The sequence below is a fragment of the Miscanthus floridulus genome, chromosome 10, assembly GCF_019320115.1.
Source record: "Miscanthus floridulus cultivar M001 chromosome 10, ASM1932011v1, whole genome shotgun sequence".
In the NCBI taxonomy this organism is placed as follows: domain Eukaryota; kingdom Viridiplantae; phylum Streptophyta; class Magnoliopsida; order Poales; family Poaceae; genus Miscanthus; species Miscanthus floridulus.
This window is the reverse complement of record NC_089589.1, coordinates 123,239,473-123,264,692: the sequence shown is the minus strand read 5'-3', so window position 1 is coordinate 123,264,692 and position 25,220 is coordinate 123,239,473. Positions and strand designations below refer to the sequence as shown.

The 25,220-nt window shown below is 45.1% G+C and overlaps 1 protein-coding gene and 1 non-coding gene across 2 annotated transcripts; one reads left to right on the top strand and one right to left on the bottom strand.

Moving 5' to 3' along the window:
* Window positions 1–5,015: 5,015 nt before the first annotated feature.
* Window positions 5,016–5,098, bottom strand: TRNAL-UAA (transfer RNA leucine (anticodon UAA)). Its single transcript has one exon. It is a non-coding gene; the product is annotated as a tRNA-Leu (tRNA).
* A 14,980-nt stretch (window positions 5,099–20,078) lies between these two features.
* Window positions 20,079–25,164, top strand: LOC136487097 (F-box/LRR-repeat protein 4-like). The gene is made up of 8 exons (XM_066484229.1): window positions 20,079–20,555; window positions 20,949–21,215; window positions 21,626–22,032; window positions 22,523–22,708; window positions 23,077–23,269; window positions 23,421–23,497; window positions 23,600–23,750; window positions 24,619–25,164. The coding sequence occupies exons 1-8, from the start codon at window positions 20,226–20,228 to the stop codon at window positions 24,913–24,915; spliced, it is 1,908 nt and encodes a 635-aa protein (XP_066340326.1). The 5' UTR covers window positions 20,079–20,225; the 3' UTR covers window positions 24,916–25,164.
* Window positions 25,165–25,220: the final 56 nt, after the last annotated feature.

Sequence of the window (25,220 nt, the reverse complement as noted above, 5' to 3'; positions counted from 1 at the left end):
TGTCAGTACAAAGACAATTGACAATCTATAGCAAGAAAAGGACAAAAAATTGATATATACAACAAGACGAATAACAAATCACAAAGTAACAATTTACTCGTACTAGTTGGTTGTACAAGATGTTCTCTGAAATTATCTTAAAATTCAGGCACCTGGAATATAGAAGTGTGAAAGAATGGGGTGAAATATTCCTAGATTTTTAGTTACATGTTCCTACCTAGAAAAATCAGATGAAATATTCCTTCAACACAACTGTGTTTTAGTTATACCAATTCTACCTAGAAAAATCAAGCGAAATATTCCTTCCCATACCCAAATTTCTAGTTACACCAATTTTAAGTAATAAGAGCATCTCTAAGAGTTTTGCCAAGAGATAAGTAGCTCCCAAAACTATCACACCAAATACAAGGTTTTTGATTTTGAGAAATACAAGTTCCTTTAATATGGATGGTAACCAAATTATTTGTGCAGTTGCATTTGCCATTGACTTATATTCAGCTTCAATACTTGATCGAGATACAATTGCCTGTTTTTTTAGCAATCCAAGAAATTAAATAATTCCCATAGAAAATAGCAAAACCACTCGTGGAATTCTGTCATCGACACATCTTGCCCAGTCTGCATCAGAGAATACACTAATAAGAGTATATTGTGACTTTCCGAATGTCACCCCTAAACCGATGGTTCCTTGTACATATTCTTAGGACTCCCTTTGCAAGTTTGAAGCTATCTAATGAACAGGGTTGGCACATGAAGATATTGACATATCTTGTTAACACAATATGCTATGTCAGGTCTTGTGATTGTCAAATGCTAAAGTGCACCCACTATGCTTCTATATATTGTACTATCTTCTGAGCTAAGCAATTCACCATCATAAGTAGACAATTTTTCAGAACTGATAATGGAGTAGAAACATGTTTGCAATTCTCCATATTAACACGTTTCAACAGGTCTTGTGCATATTTCTCTTGAGAAAGAACAATTTCATTGTGAGTTCTCTTCACTTCTATACCAAGGAAATAATGCAAATCCCCCAAGTCTTTCAATCCGAAGCAACTACCCAAGTCTTTTAATAGTGCTAAAATTGCCTGATCAGATGAGCTAGTAACAATGATATCACCAACATATATTAACATAAGTATTGTAACTCCAGACTTGTTGAAGATAAACAAAGATGTACCTGACTTGGATGACATAAACCCAAGTTTGTTGTAGCATAGAGCGCAACTGAGAATACCATGCTCTAGGAGCTTATTTTAAACCATTAAATAGCTTTATCCAACTTACATGCATAATGTGGAGCTTGTGAATTTCCATAACCTAGCGGCTGTCTCATATAACGTCCTCTTCCAAGCAAACATGTAAAAATGTGTTCTGCACATCTAACTATCGTAAGCTCCAACCTTTAGAAACAACAATAGCCAACAAAAGCATGAAAGTAGCAGATTTAACAACTAGGCTAAAAGTATCCTCATATCTATGGCGTACCTTTGCTAAAAAAAACTTTTTGCCACTAATCTCGCTTTGTAACTACCAATAGATCCATCTACTTTCCTTTGAGTTTATAGACCCAACAACAGTCAATTATGTTTTTATCACCTCAACGCCAAGTCTTGTTTTTCTTCAAAGCTTGATGTTCACATCTATGGCACGCTTCCATTTGTCATTATTTTATGCTTCCTGCAAGTCACAAGCTTGCTAGGATAGTTGATAAGATTGGAACAACGGCTTTAAATAAGTGATCTTCTAAGTGTTGCTGTGTCTAACACACATAGCAACACTTAGAAAATTTAATGCACATATAGACAAAACTTGTCTAGGTTTTTATAAGTGGTTTTTAAAGCCTATAGTTTTTGAGTGACCTTATTAACCCCCCTCCTAGGCATTATGGTCCCTTTATAATATACACCATTGTGCTTCCCTCCTCTTGTAGCATCCACCATCATGCTCCCATGTAACACCCTCGCTGTTACACAGTGAATCACTTGCTAAAACATGTCATGAGCATCATACTTAAGTGATATTGCATGTGGTGTGATGGATAGGTAAAGCATTGTAACTTAAATGAGTCGTAAAAATGTAAAACGAAAAGTTAATTCATGATTTATAAAGTTAGCAAGCAGATATGTTAACTAATTTTTATTGAACAAAAACGCTATAAAATATATATGTGACACCTTAATAAAGTTTGAAGTACACATTTTGTAGAAGATAGTGCAACTTTTGTTTTAACAAGATAATAACGCAAGCTAATATTTCTAATAGCTTGGAAATTGAATTTGAAGCAAATACAACTCAAGACTTAGTCAATTTCTTAAATCTGAAAACAGATTGACAAAGCTATGTTTGGTAATTTATTTTGTAAAAATTGACTTTAGGAGTGGTGTCGTTCTTTAGCTCTTGTTGATAGCCTAAGGTGCCCTATTTAGAGTAGTCTATGTGGTTTGGGGATTAGATCAACTGTAGTTGTTTCGAACGCTTTAAAATCCATGCACAGCGTGTTCTCGGGCTATTTTTCCTGGCGGGGCGCGATCACCATGCCGAGCGGCCTCGACGTCGTGGCGCTCGGTGCGCGCAAGCGCGCGCGTGGCCGCGCTTTGGCCACATCACTGGCCGCCTCAGGCTACCGCTGCGCGGAGCCGTGGCTACCCGACTCGCCACATCACGTTGCCCCTCCTGCTGCCGTTGCCGCGCGTTGCTGCCTCCCTCCGTGCCACGCCACGACAACACCGCTGCCGCTACCGTCGCATCGCTGCGCTGCGCCACTGGCCCGCTTGGACGCTGCACGCACGAGGCCAAACCGTCGTCGCCATGCGATTTATGGCACTGCGGCACGCGGGCCACGCCGACCTCGAGCGTGTGTTGTCAGCTAGTGCCAGCCGTGGTCGCTCCGGTCGCATCAACCGCGTCCCACCAAGCAAGCACAAACCGAGCCTTGACTATGTCCCATCGTCTCCCGCCCTCCCCTGTCCTCTTCTTTGCTACCGCCATCGAGCCGCGCCAGCCCACCTACATGCGAGAAGCCATCCCCCATCAATTCCATGTGCCTGCGCCTGCGCTCTCATGTCCTCTCGCTGCCCGCCCCATCCACACTTGAACCGTGCAAGGCCAAGCTCCAATTTGGAGCTTCGCCCCGCCACCGCGCCGTTAAGACCCATCACCGCCCTCACCGTGGATAGCCCCCTCCTCAACGTCTCGAGCCGAATTAGCTACACCACTAGCCTTGCCTAGAATGCCTCCTCGTCATGCGCACCTAAGCCGCACCTCTACCATTGCCTCCTCACCACTGGCACGACCGTGTCGCTGTGGTTCGCCGTTGAGCTCACCGCGTGCACGCGGTCAGGCTCGGCCGGGGCATCTCCGGCCGAACCATCACCTCCGCTAGGTCAGTGGTGAGTCCATGTTGCTCACCCGCTATCCCTACTGCCTTGTTAATATTGTGGCTCACCAGAACGCAGTCGCCATTGCCGTAGGGTGCCCGCCATCGTGGAGAGGCCCTTCTACTGTGTCTCAGTTCGTGCAGCCACCACCCATCGCTTCGCGTCAAACCTTAGGTGAGCGTCGGCCTCGTAGATAGGTCAGCGTGGGTTCCGTGTGGCCGGCGCAAGCACCAGTGCCACCGCTCGCCACGCCGGCGCGCGCGGGGATGGTCAAGGACCATATCATTGTAAAGGAGGGAGATTGTGCGCACAAGTGGACCGAGTCCGCATGGTTGTGGAGTTCGTGACCGCGGGCTAGCAAGAGTATGAGGAGGTGATCGATGAGTACAAGGAGGAGGTTCTCATACAGGAGGGAGCCCCGGAGCCACCAGTGACTGACTTTGCTGACACCCCCACTTGCCTAAGGCAAGCCCCGGTGCATAACCTTTATTTTGAATAATCACTATATATATGTGATATGCATTTACATTATAGGCTTATCGTTAAAACTACGATATACCTACCTATGAGTCCTACCAGCCAGCCGTGCTGCAAGAATGGGATATGGAGTTACTGGGTGGATTATGTTCTGTGCTGATATTCGGTTGATACTGGAATGGCCAGTTAGGGACTGTGTTTTCCTGCTGTCCAGTGGAATCTGGATTCGTTGAAGCCCTTAGTTTGTAGAGCCCGACTCTAAGTTTTTTAGAACCACATTCTGTATCTCTACCAAAGGCTTAAAATGCAACTAGATTTTGGTGGAAAGCTAATGAAAACCACTTTTTCATTTACAAATTGAACTGGGAGCTAAAAAACTCATTCTCCATTGCCCCTCATTCAATCACTATGAGAATCACTTCAGAATCAATTCTCACCTGCTCTCCCATCAGAGTCACTCAGTCGGAGAATAGAAAGTGAAACTCAAGAATTAGGAAGGAGAGCTCTACCGAATTAACCCTAAGATTTCATTTGAATTTTGTAGATGCATTGTTTTGGGACCCCTACCCACATGGCCGTTGAATACCATGGCTATGACTTGTGAGTAGAGGTGGCACACACGCTGTAGTCAGTAGATATAGCTTTTCCATTGTTGTTCTGGATGGATTGAGAACCAGGCCAGAGAAAATAGTTGTGCAGTCACAGTTTTACAGGAAAATGCTACAATTTCCATTCCAAAATAAAGACTATTAAAAAAAGATATACTAAAAGATGCTACAATTTCCATCCCAAAATAAAGAGTATTAAAAAAAGATGAAAACATAATTCTAGAGTCACAGTTTTACACAAAGATGCTACAATTTCCATTCCAAAATAAAGAGTATTAAAAATATTAAATAAAGAGTAAGAAACAAATATAAAAAGATTAAATTAAGAGCAAGAAAAAATATAAAAAGGATCAAATTATGAGTAAGAAAAAATAGTATTAAAAAATATTAAATGAAGAGTAAGAAACAAATATAAAAAAGATTAAAGAAAGAACATGAAAAAATACAAATAATTAACTAAATCCTGGCTGTGGATCAAAGTAAGAGTAAGAAAAAAATAGTATTTAAAAATATTAAATAAAGAGCAACAAAATATATATTAACTAAATGCTGGCTGTGGGGTTCGAACCCACGCGCACTTCAGTGCAGAAGATCTTAAGTCTTCCCCCTTAACCACTCGGGCAAACCAGCTATGATGCATTGAGGACACAAAAGACAGTATTTGTTCTATAAGTTACCGTTTCCCACGCACTAGGTATCTGCCGGATAGTGGACCATAACGAGTGAGCTCAGCTCAGCTTGACTTAACTCATTATCTTAACGAGACATAAGGTCACCTTGTTTTGTCACGAGCTTGAACTAACTCTTTTAGCTCGTGAGCTAAATAATAAAAATTACACATAGCGTATTATATATATAGTTATCTAAAACTTGGGGATAGTTTTTCTCAATCTCTCACAAACATCTACCGTATCAATCCCTCAATCAAAGGGGACATTGCTCGATTCTCTTTCCCTTTCCTGCAACACTTATTTTCTTTGTGCCACCCCCATCGTGTTCACATCCGCCATCAGAATTGAGCCATCATAGCCCCGATCATCTTCCCCGAAAATGTGTGTTGCTGGAAATGGTTTGCTTCCTGGGCTACTGCCGCACCTCACACCCCGTGAACCTCGGCCTAAGGTGTCCCTCATTCGGCGCCGCATCTGAAAGGATCAAGATGCCCAAGAGGGGGGTGAATTGGGCTAATTCTAAATTCTCTTGCAATAATCAAATCCTACGGATAGCCCAATTAACCCCTTGTGCCTAGAAAAGTGTTTATATCAAACTAATGCACAACAACCTCTCAACCTATGTTCCAAACTTACTGTAGCAAGCAATTCTATGGATGTAAAACAAGTATTGAATTGCTCAAAGTAAATACTCAAAGTAAGTGCTCAAAGTAAGTAGAGAGAGAAAGGAACGCGGCGATGTTTTGCCGAGGTATCGGAGAGTCGCCACTCCCCTCTAGTCCTCGTTGGAGCACCCACGCAAGGGTGTAGCTCCCCCTTGATCCGCGCAAGGATCAAGTGCTCTCTACGGGTTGATTCTTCGACACTCCGTCGCGGCGAATCATCCAAAACCGCTGACAACTTGAGTTGGGTCACCCACAAGCTCCGCCGGGTGAACACCAAACTCCCAATCACCACCAAGCCGTCTAGGTGATGGCGATCACCAAGAGTAACAAGCACGAACTCTCACTTGACCACGCGAAGCCTAATGAGAAGATGGATGCACACTTTGCTACTCTTGATTTGCTAGTGAGGCTACTCTCTTGGATTCTCAAATCACAAACACCTCACTAGGATCTTGCTCTTCTTGGCACTCACAAACGTGTTTCTCAGCTGTTGGAATGAGCAAAAGATACTCCACTCACGAGTGGAGCTTCTATTTATAAGCCAGCCTGAAAAACTAACCGTTATGAGCTTCTGCGGGATGACCGGACGCTCCGGTCGTGATGACCGGACGCTCCGGTCAGTTCAACCCGCGAACCAGCATTCAAGTGATGACCGGACGCTGTCAGGGTCCGGTCAGAACCGACCGGACGCGTCCGGTCGCTCTTGGATGCTTACTGTAAACGACCGGACGCTGGATACTCAGGGTCCGGTCACACTAACCGAACGCGTCCGGTCACACTTTTCCAAGTCTGGACCCTTACTGGAGTTGACCGGACGCTGGCCCTCAGCGTCCGGTCACATGACCTCCCAGCGTCCGGTCACACCAGACTTGATCTTCTCGGTCAAATGAACTGACCGGACCCTGCGGCCAGCGTCCGGTCGCACCGGAGCCAGCGTCCGGTCAGTATTTGACTCTCCATTCACTTCCAACTTCCGAACATATGTGAATAAAGTTTGCTCCAAAGGATCTTAGGCATTCATAGGAGCTACCTAGAGCTAGTTTTAACAAGTGTGCACCACACCTAACTCACTAGACTCAACTAGGTCAAGCTACCCGTTCATACCCCCCTTCATAGTACGGCCAAAGGAAAAACAAAGTCCTAAACTACTCTAAGTGTCTCTCCAACTCCAATCGACACTTAGAACTAGTCATCCTTAACCTTGTCGTCCATCCTTTGAAAACCGAAACGATTTCCATCGTAGGGGCATGACAACCTCGATTGCCCAATCGATCTCCATTACCATGACCTAACTTAATTGTCTCTGCAAAACACACGTTAGTCATAGTAATCTTTGTATTGACATTAATCACCGAAATCCAACTAGGGGCCTAGATGCTTTCAATCTCCCCCTTTTTGGTGATTGATGACAATACCACCTCGAGTATGTTATGGAGTGAGGTTTTTGACGGGCTTGGTTCATATAAGCTTTTGTCAATAAGAACAAAAGAGTTAGTCAAGCTTATATGACCCAAACCATCACAATGTACTCAAAGGATATGAATTAAGCATGAGTACTAATAACAAAGCTCATTTGCTTTGAAGTAAAAACGCGGAAGCAAAAGCAAATGAGCATTCCATAAGTGATATGACATATAGATAAAGCAAAGTAGAGATCACATATGTCAAATATCACAATCATGTAGATAGCACTATCACATGTATATATAATAGTATGCATGAAAGAAAACACACGAATGCATAAGTAATAGTGTATCACACAAATAAAACTCCAAATGTATATAATAAGCTAATACTAGATAACTAGCTCCCCCTAAGTCTACATACTCAAACCCTCTCCCCCTTTGGCGTCAAACACCAAAACCTAAGGGTCGGTCGGCAGGGCTGCAGCGGACGAGTCGGGCGCTGAAGTACGTGGAGCAAGATGGAACTGGGCGCCATCATCATCTAACCCTGAGCTCTGAACTGACTGACCCTCTGAAGCAGGAAGTGTCGCTGAAGCGGTCTGGGTCTGAGCTGGGGCTGGTGCTGCCTGTGAAGCTGCAAGTATGTCTGTCGTAGGATCTGACGAGGCGACAGACGAGGGGAGCCTCTGAGTAGTCATGATAGCTGAAGCTGCTGTAGACGGACCGGCAGTATGCATGTGAGGCGGAGTAGGCATGCCGGTCAACTCGCTGAATGATGCTCTAAGACTCCTGGAGACTGACGACTCAGGCACGAATAGCGAGGAAGTCTGCTCTGGTGAGAAACCCGTGTGATAAGGAGTGAACTACGGGGCTACACCAGGTGAAGCTAACCACTGGGACACCTGTACAGGAGGTGAAGTAAACTGAGCTGGAGGCTGTCCCTGACTCTGAAGCCCGATGGGCTGTACTGCTGGAGTTGTCGAAGTGGTAGGAGGCTGTGCAAGCTGGGGCGAAGTCTGTGGCAGTGGAATCCCAATGGCTGTCACTACATGCTGCATGAATCCCATGAGCTGCTGCTGCATAAGTAACTGCTGGTGCTGAAGGAGCTGCTGCTGCCGCTGAAACTCGTCCTGACGAGCCTGAAACTGAGCGAAGTTTGTAGCTGTATCCTGTGCCTGTCGTGTCTGATCCTGCTGCATCCGCTCAAGAATAGCAATGAGAGCAGGGTCTGTCTGTGGAGCAGGTGGAGCAGAACTGGAGCTACCGGCCTCTGCATCGTGTCTGCGTGGAGGCATCTGAGGTATAGGCTGGTAGTCGTCGTCGGAGCTGTCACTGTACTCACTCACCTCCTGCTGTGCCTCTAGCTCCGCCTCCTCAGTGGCTGCAATCCCTCTGATGATCTCGTCCTGCTGAGCTGCGGACTCTGGCACGTCGGGACGACGGCTAGGCTGTCTGGGTGCCGGAGGAGTGGCGTGTCTGATCCTCTGTGACAGGTTGTAAGCTGGGAACTCTGTAGTGGCACCTGTATACTCATCCATCATGCCATGGGGCTTATCAATCACAACTCTGCGGATGAGGAACGTGATCCAGTGAGCATAGGGAAGCTGCCTGCGACCCTTGAATCCCTCAGCTATAGTATCCTCCATCTCTGAAAGAAGGAGGTCCCAGATGTCAAACACTGTCATCTGCATGATGGCATTGAGAAGCCAAAGCTGTAAGCGAGTCAGGCCCTCCCTGTATCCCAACCTGGGAAGCAGTGTCCTCCTGATGATGGCCTCTAGTATCCTCGCTGTAGGAGTCAAGTCACTGGGGTTCCTGCTCGACCCCTCACCAAACGGCTCCTTGAAGCAATGGCGCACTAAGTCTGTAGGGGGCACCAACCCTCCATGGGGATGCCTGGGAGGCTCCTGATGTCCATAGCAAACCTCATGCATCCTTACAGGCTGCTCCTGTAGTCTCAGTATCTCTCTGGCCCTGCTACTCATCACTCTATAGTCTTTGCCGTTGAAGGCAAAGTGAATGAATCTGTGATGAGGATTGATGTAGAGCGAGGCATAAAACTGACGAACCCAAGAAGGTACATATATCCCTGTCCGTCCAATCAGATCTGACAGTCCTGGCAAATATGACAAGTATTGCCGAATGCCCTCTCCGGCTGCTGCCACAATGGACTCTATCGGACAGACCCTCTGTGATCTGAACACTGCCCCACTGTTTAGATATGCATTGTAGAAATCCTCCTGCAGTGGCGTGTAGAACCCCTCAGCTGCTCTCTCATCCCTCCTCGGAGGGAACCAAACCTCAAACTCAACAAACCGCATCTGCTGAACCTGCCTGGCTGTAGCGGCCCTCAAGTCGAGGTGAACCACTGGAGGCGGACCCTGTGGTCTGGGCGGAGGGCGTGAACCCCTGCGCCATGTAGCTAGCCTCGGTGGAACTGCAGCACTGGTATGACTCGAGCGGCGTAGCTGAGGTGCCGGCTCGGTCTCCTAACTCTCCTGAGTCTCCTGGGCTAGCTGAGGCTCTGCTGGTGGAGGCTGCTGCTGTGCTGACGGACCCTCCTCAATGGCAACCCGTCGTCCTGCAAACGTGGTAGTCCCAGCTGGACTACCATGACGACGCTCAACCTCCTCAATCGCAGCTCTGACTGCAGGTGAAACTGGCTGATCTGCAATGACAATTCCCCTGCGGGTGCCACCTCTCTCGGCACGCTCTGTGGCCTCTGCAACAGCTGCTGCTCTGGCTATCTCTGCGTCGGGGTACTTCCGCTTCTTGGATGTTACTTGCTTGGTTGATTTTCCCTTGGATCCGGCTGGCTGACGAGGCGGGGGCCTCCGATCATCATCACCTGGACCACCACCAACATTCTTGGTGCGAGCCATCTGAACTGACAAGATGGTGAACTGTCGCTGATGAAGATCAACTGTCAAACTGCTGCTTTCGAGGCTTGGCCTCGATCCTTACTCGCGAGCTTGGCTCCGAGTTTACTGCCAACTGCCAGACGAAACACAATGGAACCGACTCGCTGCACGATGGAATAGATGGATATACAAATAAATACCATATGTCTAATAGATGCGAAAACCTAGCAGAGAAAGTAATGTAGATGCGAAATTGAATCGAATGGCTTTCTACCTGACGATCAGCGATCCGAGAATAGATAAGACGTCACGTGGGGGATCACGGAACCGGTTAGGGTTAGGTCAAACGCCCTGAATGCAATGGGGAATCAATGTATTTAGAATTTGATCTAGGTCATTATTGGAGATCAAGATTGAACCACAAGATTTGCCTTACCAAACAATGGGAGGAAAGGGCAAGATCACTTGGTGAGGATTTTTAGCCTTGGCACCGATGGAACAACGAGCTTGGGTGCGGGAAGCTTGGACCACGGCGTGGAGGTGAGCAGGCGCGGGGCTCGGTGACGCGCGAGGCCGGGGCGCGCAGCTTGGTAGCGGGCCCTGGGGCGCTGCAGAGGCGCGGCAGTGAGCAGGCGCGGAGGCCTGCGGGACGGCGGCACGGCTTGGCGAGGGGACCGAGCACGGTGGCGTGAGGGACAGCGGCGCGGCTTGGCGAGGGGACGGCGGCGCGGCTGCTCGGGCTAGGGCACGGCGGCGGCTTGGGCTAGGTCACGACGGGTGACCGAGGATGCGGTTAAGTAACCCTCAAGAACGTGACAGAAAAGGAAACGGGGAAAAGAGTCCTTAAGACGCGCGAGATCCACTGACCGGACGCTCCGGTGGTAGCGACCGGACGCTACCACCCAGCGTTCGGTCGATTCCAGAGAGGTCCGAATTCTCTGAAATCACGACCGGACGCGTCCGGTGGTCCATGACCGGACGCAGGCAGGGTTCGGTCAGTACTGCTTGTCCTTCCTTCGATCGATCGGACGCAGAACCCTTCCTGACCGGACGCACAGACGCAGCGTCCGGTCACTCCTTCATCAGTAGTTCACCTCCTGTGAACTGACCGGACGCTGGACAGCAGCGTCCGGTGCAGCGTCCGGTGCACCTTTTACAGCAGTCCTTCAACATCCCTTCGCGCTACCTGTTCCCAATCAAGTCCCAACTTGAATAAGATCCAAATAAACACCAATTGGGACTGATGTGAGTGACCTCTCTCAAACCCTCATATTTTTCAAAATATTTTGCCTTAGGCTATAATTCTTTTTAAGAAAATAGGCAACAAGAGGGCAAATGGAACAAAACGACAAAACAACATTCATGCAATATGTAATACTTGTAAGTAAATCTAGTTGCTTGTCAAGTTTGATCCAAGGTTAAGCTTCTTCACACGCTTTTCGGCGGTTATCTTAACCATGTTAGACAAGCCCTATATGCATTGCCACAAATTAAACATGTTGTATATTACAATGAATGCAAGGGACAACACAAGCTCAATTTTTAGTGAAGTTACTAAAATCAAGTACATTGAGCTTGTTCCGCAATCTACAAAATGTAGCCTCATCTAGCGGTTTAGTGAAGATATCCGCTAATTGATCTTCGAATCTTACACCTTCTAGTGATATATCATTTTTAGCTACATGATCTCTTAGAAAGTGATGGCGGATATCTATATGCTTGGTGCGAGAATGTTGAACCGGATTATTTGCAAGTTTTACCGCACTTTCATTGTCGCACAAAAGAGGTACTTTCTCTAGAACTACTCCATAGTCTAGTAAAGTTTGTTTCATGTATAATATTTGTGCACAACAAGCACCCGCGGCAATGTATTCCGCTTCGGCGGTGGACAAAGCCACACTATTTCGATTCTTGGAGGACCAAGACACAAGTGATCTACCAAGCAAATGGCACCCTCCGGATATGCTCTTTCTATCAACTTTGCATCCGGCGTAGTCCGAATCGGAATAGCCAATTAATTCAAATAAAGCTCCTTTGGGATACCAAAGGCCTATGCTTGGTGTGTGCTTAAGATACCTAAGGATTCTTTTTACAGCAATTAAATGTGTTTCCTTAGGACTAGCTTGAAATCTAGCACACATACACACACTAAACATGATGTCGGGCCTAGATGCGATTAAATATAACAAGCTACCAATCATAGAACGGTAGAGAGTTTGATCAATCGAGTTACCTCCCTCATCTAGGTCGAGATGTCCATTGGTGGGCATTGGGGTCTTGATTGGCTTACATTCATCCATCTTGAATCTCTTGAGAAGATCTTTTGTGTATTTCTCTTGAGAGATGAATATGCCTTCTTTCATTTGCTTGACTTGAAAACCGAGAAAGAATGTAAGCTCACCAATCATTGACATCTCGAACTCCTTAGACATCAATTCACCAAATTCTTTGCATGAGTCTTCATTTGATGATCCAAAGATGATATCATCAACATATACTTGACAAATGAAGATATGCCCATCAAGCTTCTTGGTGAATAGTGTGGTGTCGACCTTCCCAATGGTGAAGCCCTTTTCAATAAGGAAGTCCCGAAGGCGCTCATACCAAGCTCTTGGGGCTTGCTTAAGCCCATATAGTGCCTTGGACAACCTATAAACATGATTAGGATATCTAGGGTCTTCAAACCCGGGAGGTTGATCAACATAGACTAGTTCATTAATAAAGCCATTTAAGAATGCACTTTTCACATTCATTTGATATAGTTTCATTTCATGATGTGATGCATATGCAAGAAGGATACGGATGGCTTCTAGTCTTGCAACCGGTGCAAAGGTTTCTCCAAAATCTAAACCTTCAACTTGAGAGAACCCCTTTGCCACTAGTCTTGCCTTGTTCCTCACAACAACACCTTGATCATCTTGTTTGTTGCGGAACACCCACTTTGTTCCAATGACTCTTGCATCTTTTGGTCGCTCTTCAAGATTCCAAACTTCATTGCGAGTGAAGTTGTTCAACTCTTCATGCATGGCATTGATCCAATCCAGATCTTTTAGAGCATCTTCTACCTTGGTAGGCTCATAGCAAGAGACAAAAGAGTGATGAGCAATAAATGAAGTAAGCTTTTGAGATCGAGTCATCACCCCCTTTGTTGGACTCCCTATGATGAAATCTTGTGGATGATCTTGTAGGAGAGGTGTACTTCTTCTATTGACCACTTGAGAAGGAGGTTGTGGAGCATCAACATCTTGTGCTTGTACCACCATTTGCTCATGGGAGATATGAGTATCTTCATTTTCTACTCTCCCAACTTTTTCACCATCTTGTGGTACATTTGATGAAGAAGGTTGGTTAATGACTTGTACATCATCTTCATCATCTTTTGGCTTGATGTCTCCTACCGGAATATTCTTCATAGCCTCCCTCAATGGTTCATCACCTACATCATCAAGATTCTCATGTGCTCCTTGGGAGCTGTTAGATTCATCAAATTCCACATCATATGTTTCTTCAACCAAGCCGGTGGCATGATTAAATACTCTATATGCTTTGGACTTCAATGAGTAACCAACAAGAAAACCTATATCACAACGCCTTTGAAACTTCCCTAGGTGTTGCCGCTTCTTGTAGATGTAGCACTTGCAACCAAACACCCTAAAGAAGGAGACGTCCGGCTTCTTCCCATTGAGCAACTCATATGGAGTCTTGACAAGGAACTTTTGAAGAAATAGGCGATTGGATGCATAACATGCGGTGTTGATTGCTTCCGCCCATAGAGCTTCGGGGGTGTTGTACTCATCTAGCATTGTCCTTGCAAGAGTTATCAAAGTCCGGTTCTTCCTCTCAACTACACCATTTTGTTGAGGAGTATAGGTTGCGGAGACTTCATGTTTAATTCCAACTTCATCACAATAAGCTTCTATATTTGTGTTGTCAAACTCTTTGCCATTGTCACTTCTTATCTTCTTGAGCTTCACTTCAAATTCATTTTGAGTCCTCTTGGCAAACTTCTTGAAACAAGATGCAACTTCGGATTTGTCATGAAGGAAGAACACCCATGTATATCTTGAATAGTCATCCACAATCATAAGACAATAGAGATTTCCTCCCAAACTCTTGTATGTTGTTGGTCCAAATAAATCCATGTGTAGGAGTTCTAGCACTCTTGTGGTTGACATGAAAGCTTTGGTTGGATGAGTGTTTGCAACTTGCTTGCCGGCTTGACATGCACTACAAAGCTTGTCCTTCTCAAACTTCACATCCTTCAACCCTCTCACCAAATCATTCTTCATAAGCTTCTTGAGTGAGCTCATCCCAACATGAGCAAGTCTTCTATGCCATAGCCACCCAAGTGTTGTTTTGGTGAATAGGCAAGTCTTCAAGTTTGCATCTTCGGAGGTGAAGTCAACTAGATATAAGTTGTTGTATCTAAATCCATTGAATATCACTTGATTGTCATCTACCTTGGATACAACCACCTCCTTCTCGGTGAATAAGCATTGAAAGCCAAGATCACACAATTGCCCAACGGATAGCAAGTTGAAGCTCAATGAAGCAACATAGAGCACATTGGAGATGGAATGATCATTTGATATTGCCACTTTGCCCAATCCTTTAACCTTGCCCTTTGAATTATCTCCAAATGTTATTTTCTCTTGTCCATCTACCTCTTCATCTAGTGAGGTGAACATACGAGGATCACCGGTCATATGTTGAGTGCAACCACTATCAATAACCCAATGACTTCCACCGGTCTTGTAGTTCACCTACACACAAGAGATTCAAGCTTTAGGGATCCAAGCTTGTTGAGGGCCCTTCACCTTCTCAACAAGTGACTTAGCCACCCAAATTTTCTTAGGCCTACTCTTGTTGGGGGGACCCAAGAACATGACTTTCATCTTTCCACTCGAATCTTTTCTAAGCATGTAGTGAGCATTGAAAGCAAAGGGTCTAGCATGCTTGGGCAAGGGTTGTGGCGGTGGAGTTTGACACTCATGAGCAAAGTGGCCTTCTTGTTCACATTCAAAACATCTCTTTGGCTTTAGCTTTGGCTTTGATTGTTGGTGTTGAGCTTGAGCCTTCTTCTTCTCTACACTTGCCATATATCCAATGCCACTTCTATCCATCTTCATGACGGTATTCATGAGTAGCTCACTTTGGAGATGCTTGCCCCTAGCAAACTTGCTCAATCCCACCTTGAGATGCTCTTTCTCTATCTTGAGCTTCTTGTTCTCTTCCTTGAGAAGATCATTGTTCTTCTCCTCCTTGAGTTTCTTGACTTCTTCTTTTAACTTCTCATTTTCAAGGATCACCTCTTTGTCATGATCAAGAGTTTCTAGCACAATGGTGTTGTGACTTTTCATTTCTTCAAGATCTTTCATGAGCTTCTCATTATTACTCTTGAGCTTGACATACTCATCATAGTCATTGCAATCAACCACTTGCTTGCCCTTGCTACTAGATCCATGCTCAATGCTTTCATCAATTAAATCATCACATGAGGTAGCTATATCAATCTTAACAACATGGTTAGTAGCATCATGTGGCTCATTTGGTAAGAATTCTTATGCAATAATAAGGGTATCATAATTGATCTTTAGAGTTGCATATTCATCTTTTAGCTTATTGTGACTAGTGATAAGCTCATTGTGCACCCACTCAAGTTTATCATTTTTATCTTTAAACTCTTTCTTAGAAGATTTGAGCTCCTTGAGTTTGGATGATATAGAATCATTTGTTTCTTTGAGCTCATCATTAGCCTTTTCTAATGTGTCACATTTAGCTAAGAGTGAGTCATTTTTAGCATCAAGTTTTTCATTTGTAGCTCTACTCTTTCTAATGATCTTAGTATATTTTCTTAGTATTTTGACAAGATCATCATAGGTAGGTGAGTCATCATCATCGCTATCACTATCATCATCACTAGCATGTTCATCATCACTACTATCATCACTCTTAGTTACCTTGCGTTCACCTTTGGCCATAAGACATAGGTGTGTAGAGGATGATGGCGATGGTGGTGGTGAAGATGCAAGATCAATAGCAATGGCGGCCACCTTTTCATCGTCACTATCATCATCGGATGATACACTTGATGAATCAATGTCCGTGAGCCAATCACCGACAATATAGGCCTTGCCACTCTTCTTCTTCTTGTAGAATTCCCTCTTTTTGCCATCTCTCTTCTTGTATGGCTTGTTCTTCTTCTTTTCATCTTCATCACTTGAATCATCTTTCTTGCCCTTGTTCTTGAGCTTGTCTTTCTTGGGCTTTGTGCATTGATGAGCTAGATGACCAAGTTCGCCACAATTGTAGCAATCCATCTCGGAGATTGGCTTTCTTCTTGAGCTAGTGAAGAACTTCTTCTTCTTGCCATCAAACTTGACGCCACTCTTGTTTAGCCTTTTTAGCATCTTGGTGGTCTTCTTCACCATGAGGGCAAGGCTTTCTTCATCATCTTCATCACTTGAGCTCTCATACTCAAGTCTTGCTTTGCCCTTGTCTTGGCTAGCTTTGAATGCCAAGTCCTTCTCTTTCTTCTTTGTAGAGGATGATCCATCTTGTGGTGTGATGTGCATGTACATCTCATGAGCATTGATCTTTCCCAAGATTTGTGTCGGTGTAGCGGTGGAAAGATCACCTTGATGTAGCACGGTCACAATGTGCCCATATTTATCAATGGGGAGGACACTCAAGATTTTTCTCACAACATCGGATGGTGACATTTGAGTAAGTCCAAGCCCATTGACTTCCTCTACAAGAACATTTAATCGAGAATACATCTCATTAGCACTTTCTTTGGAAAACATCTCAAAAGAATTTAGCTTTTTAATCACAAGATGATAGCGTTCCTCACGCTCACTCTTGGTTCCCTCATGGAGTGCACAAACGTCCGACCATAGAGCATGGGCGTCTTTGTGGTTCCTTACACGATTGAACACCTCTTTGCAAAGGCCTCTAAAAATGGTGTTGCGAGCCTTTGCATTCTATTTCTCATAATTCACTTCATCGCCTTGAAGTTGTGCGGCATTCCTAGGTGCGGGGAACCCTTGAGAGGCGGCTCTAAGAATTCCAACATCTAGAGCTTCTAAGTATGCCTCCATGCGGATTTTCCAATATGGAAAATCATCTCCCTCAAAGATAGGAGGAGGTCCATCCCCGTTAGACATCTTGCTCTAAGCGATTAAGCTTAAAAAGTGAGCACGAGGCTCTGATACCAATTGAAAGGATCAAGATGCCCAAGAGGGGGGGGTGAATTGGGCTAATTCTAAATTCTCTTGCAATAATCAAATCCTACGGATAGCCCAATTAACCCCTTGTGCCTAGAAAAGCGTTTATATCAAACTAATGCACAACAACCTCTCAACCTATGTTCCAAACTTACTCTAGCAAGCAATTCTATGGATGTAAAACAAGTATTGAATTGCTCAAAGTAAATACTCAAAGTAAGTGCTCAAAGTAAGTAGAGAGAGAAAGGAACGCGGCGATGTTTTGCCGAGGTATCGGAGAGTCGCCACTCCCCACTAGTCCTCGTTGGAGCACCCGCGCAAGGGTGTAGCTCCCCCTTGATCCGCGCAAGGATCAAGTGCTCTCTACGGGTTGATTCTTCGACACTCCGTCGCGGCGAATCACCCAAAACCGCTCACAACTTGAGTTGGGTCACCCACAAGCTCCGCCGGGTGAACACCAAACTCCCAATCACCACCAAGCCGTCTAGGTGATGGCGATCACCAAGAGTAACAAGCACGAACTCTCACTTGACCACGCGAAGCCTAATGAGAAGATGGATGCACACTTTGCTACTCTTGATTTGCTAGTGAGGCTACTCTCTTAGATTCTCAAATCACAAACACCTCACTAGGATCTTGCTATTCTTGGCACTCACAAACGTGTTTCTCAGCTGTTGGAATGAGCAAAAGATACTCCACTCACGAGTGGAGCTTCTATTTATAAGCCAGCCTGAAAAACTAACCGTTATGAGCTTCTGCGGGATGACCGGACGCTCCGGTCGTGATGACCGGACGCTCCGGTCAGTTCAACCCGCGAACCAGCATTCAAGTGATGACCGGACGCTGTCAGGGTCCGGTCAGAACCGACCGGACGCGTCCGGTCGCTCTTGGATGCTTACTGTAAACGACCGGACGCTGGATACTCAGGGTCCGGTCACACTGACCGGACGCGTTCGGTCACACTTTTCCAAGTCTGGACCCTTACTGGAGTTGACCGGACGCTGGCCCTCAGCGTCCGGTCACATGACCTCCCAGCGTCCGGTCACACCAGACTTGATCTTCTCGGTCAAATGAACTGACCGGACCCTGCGGCCAGCGTCCGGTCGCACCGGAGCCAGCGTCCGGTCAGTATTTGACCCTCCATTCACTTCCAACTTCCGAACATATGTGAATAAAGTTTGCTCCAAAGGATCTTAGGCATTCATAGGAGCTACCTAGAGCTAGTTTTAACAAGTGTGCACCACACCTAACTCACTAGACTCAACTAGGTCAAGCTACCCGTTCATACCCCCCTTCATAGTACGGCCAAAGGAAAAACAAAGTCCTAAACTACTCTAAGTGTCTCTCCAACTCCAATCGACACTTAGAACTGGTCATCCTTAACCTTGTCGTCCATCATTTGAAAACCGAAACGATTTCCATCGTAGGGGCATGACAACCTCGATTGCCCAATCGATCTCCATTACCATGACCTAACTTAATTGCCTCTGCAAAACACACGTTAGTCATAGTAATCTTTGTATTGACATTAATCACCGAAATCCAACTAGGGGCCTAGATGCTTTCACGCATCTAAGACGAGCCGGTCGCTGCATTGAGCCAGAGCAATCTTCGTGCCAAGCAACCGCAGTAAGTGCTAAGGTTGACAAAGAAGCCCGCATCTAAGCTACCGCGTCCAAGCCCGTCACAGTGCGGATGTTGCCCCAAGGCTCCATTTTTAAGTAGTCGTGGCCGTGCAAGACCCTTCTCTTTCCGATGAAAGGCGGCAGTGGTGCTGGTAGAAGATGGAACGAGAGGAAAAAGAGGAGAGGGAGAAGGAGGAGAGGAAATATGACCTTTTTACCTTGACACATCGACTCATATAAAGGGAATGTAGTTTTCTTAATCTGCTAGAGTACACCTTCCATTTAGTCTGCAATATCTTTTATACCCCGTTTGGACGTCACAGTATTCAAGGTTGTAATTTAGAATGGGAAATGGCAGGCCCAAATTCAAGTGTTTGGATGGTCAGGAAGTTGCTATCCAGAAACATTCTCCATTCTCACGTGGTATTTAGCCCAACGAGCACACCTCCATGGCGATTCTGATTAGAGATCCTCTGTATTCGCTGAAAATCACGTACACTTGATTCTCATCTCCTCAACACACGACCCGCCTAGTTCTCCACCCACACAGGATGACGGAGTTGGCCCTAACGCATCGGAGCTGCTCGTCGCATTCCTACTTCTCACCGTTGGCTCTCCCGTCGCGCAGAAGCTTCCCACAGCTCTCTTCTCTCCTTCCTCGTGGCCAATGCCCCTCCCGTCGTGATTGGAAGGAGAATGACATGAGGCTAGGTCATGGCATGTACGCATCTACAGACTACAACTCCTCTTCTTCCTCTAGAATTCTGGATTGCAGCGGTATAATTTATCCAGACAACATTTGGGAATGAATTATATCTCGACTGTTTTTTTGCAATTTCTCATGCCATCCAAACCATAGCATTGGATTTAATCCTCATTTCAATTCCCACTCAGTTTTGGTAATGGACCCATGCATTTCAATTCCATAGCCCTGAATATTGACATCAAACATGATTGAGTTTTTGAATCCGGTGAAAATACCTATGCCATTTTTTTATTATTAATGATGAAATACGTAATTTGTTGGAGATGCTAGTACTTCACTCGTGCTTTGGGGGACTAAACCGCACAACCACCCACCCTGCAAGCACTTTACCGCGCGAGCACGCTTCTCTTCCCTTCCCGCGCAGCTCTTGCGCTCCGCCCCCTCCAATTCGTCGAAACCCCACACCCGATCCTCCCTCCCACCGCTTCCATATCCAATTCCAATTTCCATTCTAATCCAATATTCCCATATTCCCGCACGGCCACGCCTGATCTCCGGCCAAATCCTCCCCGCCCGCGCCCCCGCCCTCCACCGGCGATGCGGGGCGCCGACCTCATCAACGCGGCGCTCCCGGACGAGCTCCTCGACGACGTGATCCGCCGCGTCGGGGCCAAGCGCGACCTCGACGCCTGCGCGCTCGTCTGCCGCCGCTGGCGCCGCCTGGAGCGAGCCTCCCGCCGCTCCGCGAGGCTCGCCGCGTCCGGGGACCGCGCCGACGAGGTGCTGCGCCTCGTCGCCGAGCGCTTCACGGCGCTCGCCGAGGTGTCGGTGGACGAGCGCCTCACCGCCGCCTCCGGATCCGGATCCGGATCCGCCACCAGGTCGTACCGCTCGGGAATGGAACGCGGCCCGTACCGCGCGGGAATGGTACGTCTCGCCTCCCCTTCCCTTGATCCGAGTGCTGGGATCCGTACGCTTGACGAAAATGTTGCGTCTTGTGTCGGCGTCCTATTTTGGGAGAAACATGGCGAATGTAGAGGTCCTGTCGAGGAATTTGTGGCACCAACTCCCCTAAGAAAACTAGGATTTCGTCTGCTGTGGAACTTCTAGTGCCTAAATCGCTAGAATTTTCCTTCCTTGGCTGCTGAGAAATTGCCAGAAATGCTAGACTGTGAACAACTTTGCTGCATAACACTGAGACATAACAACACAATTTAGTGTCAGTCTTCTAGTCCAATTTGTCAGGTTTCTTGAGAAACTCTTTCTTGAAGCTATTTAGCTCCCTTGTTACTATGCACTCAGTACATGTCTTGAACGCAGATTCATATGCCTAATCAGATCCGGCGCCGGAGGAGGCTGCCTCTCGCATCGAATCTTACTCTTCAAATATCCCCATTCCCATTGGACCAGCCAGTCGGTGATCAAGGGTCTGAGCGCAGCTGTTTGACTGATGTTGGCTTGGGTCATCTCGCAAGGGGTTGCAGAGGGCTTGAGAAATTGAGTCTGGTATGGTGCTCTGCCATATCCTCGACAGGCTTGGTGAGGATAGCTGAGAATTGCAAGAAATTGACTTCTTTGGATCTCCAGGTAATTCCGGATTGTCTACTCTTCAGCTTATGCATTGCTATTGACTTCATGAACTTCACATATCTTTTTGGTTTTCCACCTTGGAGACTTGAAACACTAGTTCTGTGAACAAAAGATTAATATTTATTGTAGAGTATCCATGTAATGTTGTACCTGCAATAAAACAATATATGTCTGTAAAAAGTTTGATTGAGGTTTTTGGTCCTGGTGAAGCCATAAATATTGTTTTTTCCTTATGTATAGGAGTTAAAAGTAAAGAGTTTATATGCATGGCAGAGTTGCAAACTGATAAGAACGTCATTTTGTCTAGTTCCACACACATTTTCCATGGTCGCAATCCATACAGTTCCTCTTTCGTAGACCCGATACATATTTATGGATAAAGCATGAAGACAAATCTTAAAATGCAGGCATGCTTTATTGGAAATCCAGGACTTATTGCTATTGGGGAAGGATGCAAGCTGCTTAGGAAATTAAACTTGCGATTTGTTGAAGGCACCACAGATGAAGGCTTGATTGGATTAGTAAAGAACTGTGGGCAATCGCTGGTCTCACTTGCTGTTGCAAATTGTCAATGGTTGACTGATGCATCTTTACATGCTGTTGGATCCCACTGCCCTAACTTAGAAATTCTATCAGTGGAATCAGATCGTGTTCAAAGTGTGGGAATAATATCTATTGCTAAAGGATGCCGACAATTAAAAACTTTGAAGCTACAATGTATTGGTGCTGGGGATGACGCCCTAGATGCTGTTGGTTCATTTTGTCCGCTTTTAGAAATCTTGTCACTCAACAACTTTGAAGGGTTTACAGACAGGTACTCAGTTTAGTTGCACTATCGACCTGAAGTCCCAGTTTTGTTTTATATATGCTGGTTTGTCCTCTATCAATTTTGTTGGACCTTTTGCTTTAGGCTAAAGAAATTGCTTTATTTTTCCTTAAAATTTCCCATCTTGGCTTACCTTAAAAATAATGAAATATATTAATAGGTAAACATGTTTGAAGGTTTTCTGAAATATATTGGTAGGGCTTATGAACCCCATTATTTACATAAGAGCGAAGAAAAAAAAAGAATTTCGAGAAGAATGGACATGAGAACACATGAGAACAATGAGAACCATGATATGCAGTATATACTATGTAGAACTGATGTAAACCAACTAGGATGCCGATTTGTTCTCATTGAATCATGTTTTCTTCTGCAACTGAAGGTGCTGATCATCCATTAATATCCTTGCTTGCACCTTGTGCTTCAGTTATTTTCTGAGTTTTCTAAATGATTAGCTGACCAACTTTTGCAATTTCAGGAGCCTTACTTCAATTGCGAAAGGGTGCAAAAATCTCACTGATCTTGTTCTCAATGAGTGCCATTTACTAACTGATAGAAGCCTTGAATTTGTAGCTCGTAGCTGCAAAAAGTTAGCACGTTTGAAGATCAGTGGTTGTCAGAACATGGAATCTGTTGCACTGGAGCACATTGGGCGATGGTGTCCGTAAGTTTCCTTGGTGATAACATGCTATATTGAAATTCCTTGCTTCAGTTAGCACTCCTAGACATTTATTCTCCTTTTTATTAACAGTTCTTTAATGTCAACTTGATGTGCTGTAGTTCAAGTAAATTAAACATAATTTTGGAGAGAAGGGACAGGCTAAAGAATATGTTAGGAAATGAACCCATTAATAAGCACAGTTTGGCTGTATATTAAATTTGAAACAGCATATAGGCTATCATAATCTTTGACTGATGGTCAATGTAAATTGTTGCACTTCTACAATTCTTTTCCTGTTTAGGTGCATTTTTAGCTATATTGATAACTTCTGTTGCAACAACAGTATATGATTTGTGGTCCTATGCAAACAGGGGCCTTTTGGAGCTCTCTCTAATTTTCTGCCCCAGGATCCAAAACAATGCATTTCTGGAGATTGGTAGAGGCTGCTCCCTTCTCAGGACTCTTTATTTGGTTGACTGTTCAAGAATAAGTGATAGTGCCTTGTCCCACATAGCTCAAGGCTGCAAGAACTTAACAGAACTTTCTATTCGGCATGGTTATGAGGTACTTGTTTTCCATTGGTTTACTGGAAGCCTAGCATGCATGGAGATGGATAGCTGCATTTCCCTTGCAGTCTATATTTGGTTGTGTTCAGTTTGGAACTTTAAATGATTTTTTTATGTTTGTATTCATAGTTTATGCATTTGGTATGCAGGTAGGAGACAGAGCATTGATGTCTATTGCTGAGAATTGTAAATCACTTAGAGAGTTAACGCTCCAGTTTTGTGAGAGGTAAATATAATGTATGATGTGATGTGCCTTATTTAACTTGGTATTCCAATCTGTATTGCCCTCTTTATTTTGAATTGTGAATCTTCAAGTTATTTTTTTCAGGGTATCTGATGCAGGGCTGTCTGCAATCGCAGAAAACTGCCCTCTGCATAAGTTAAACTTGTGCGGGTGCCAGCTAATCACTGATAGCGGGTTGACTGCAATTGCCAGAGGATGCCCTGATCTAGTCTTCCTAGATATAAGTGTTCTTCGGGTATGTATTTCAATATGATGCTGCATTCCTTATTGGAAAACTGTCCAAAATTTGAGTAAACAGAAAAATCCTCACTGCTTCACTTTACTTTGAGTACATTTTCTATCCTGAGATAGGATAAACATTTTTGTATTTTGAGTAAGAAAGCTACCTCCATTTTGCCTCAAAGAAGAACACTTGAAGCACATTTCACAGCACTAGAAAAGGTTGAACCCACATGTTTTATATCTAGGCTCTGGTATGCAGTAAGGCATACATATAGTAATTTGGCTATATTCTATAGGGAATCAATAAGTTCAATTGATATATGTAAATAACGAATGTGAAGATTTCGGGAACACAAAAGGATTTTTATCCCTGTCATAATACGATAAGAGTTGATAAAGCTGTGCAAATACAAAGTTTGGCAGCAAATGAATTCTTAATACCATCTTGCATGCAACGGATCAGCAACCTAGTCAGTAAGTCTAGGTGTTTAAAACTGGCTACCTGAAACCTGTCACTTTAAAAGAACCAGCCCCACCTTGTGATAGATTTCTGTATTCTTCATCAAAGAGGGTAGAAGGTAATGGAATTATCTTTGATTCTGCTGTTAGCTTCATAAACAGTTCTCTGCTGTCCATCCATAAGGAAACATGCTTTTATTTGCTCTGTATAAATCATAGTCACAAAGTTCCCAAGTCGATGGGGGTCAAGGAACGTGGTACTCTACTTGCGAGAGGTTTTACATGGCGGGGTTAAAAAAAAACCTTGTCTACCCGGGTCGGGGATGGCATTCGATCCTGTTTTCTGTGACTATGGTATAAATAACAAGCGGGGCATGCTAGTTCCTTTGTCTGATGACTTCTCATCTTGCTTCAACATACAGATCATAAGTGACATAGCCCTTGCTGAGATAGGTGATGGTTGCCCTAAGCTCAAAGAAATCACGCTCTCCCACTGCCCAGAAGTCACGAACGTCGGTCTGGAGCACCTTGTCAGAGGGTGCCTGCAGCTGGAGTCCTGCCAGATGGTCTACTGCCGGCGAATCACCAGCTCTGGGGTAGCAACCATCGTCTCGGGCTGCACCAGGCTGAAGAAGCTCCTCGTGGAGGAGTGGAAGGTGAGCGAGAGGACCCGGCGGAGAGCGGGACCTGTCTTGTCGTTCCTCTGCACCGGGCTTTAGGTTCAGAAGAAGGGAAATAAATCTGTGCAGTATCAACTCCTTTGTTACCCAGAAAGCTTCTGGTGTGGTTTCTTTTTTCTTTGGATAAACAAAGCTTCTATTGTGTTGTTGCTGTGCTGTGTACCATAGCATCATTACCTCAAAAGTGTTGTATGAACTATTTATTTACTCACAAGTGCTGCACAGAACAAAATGTTGTACCAACTGTTGCATCAAAAGTGATGACCAAATAAAGATCATTTGAATAAACTGGCAAGAGCTTCATCAAAAGCCTGGTAGGATCTTCTCCAAAACTACAAGCATTT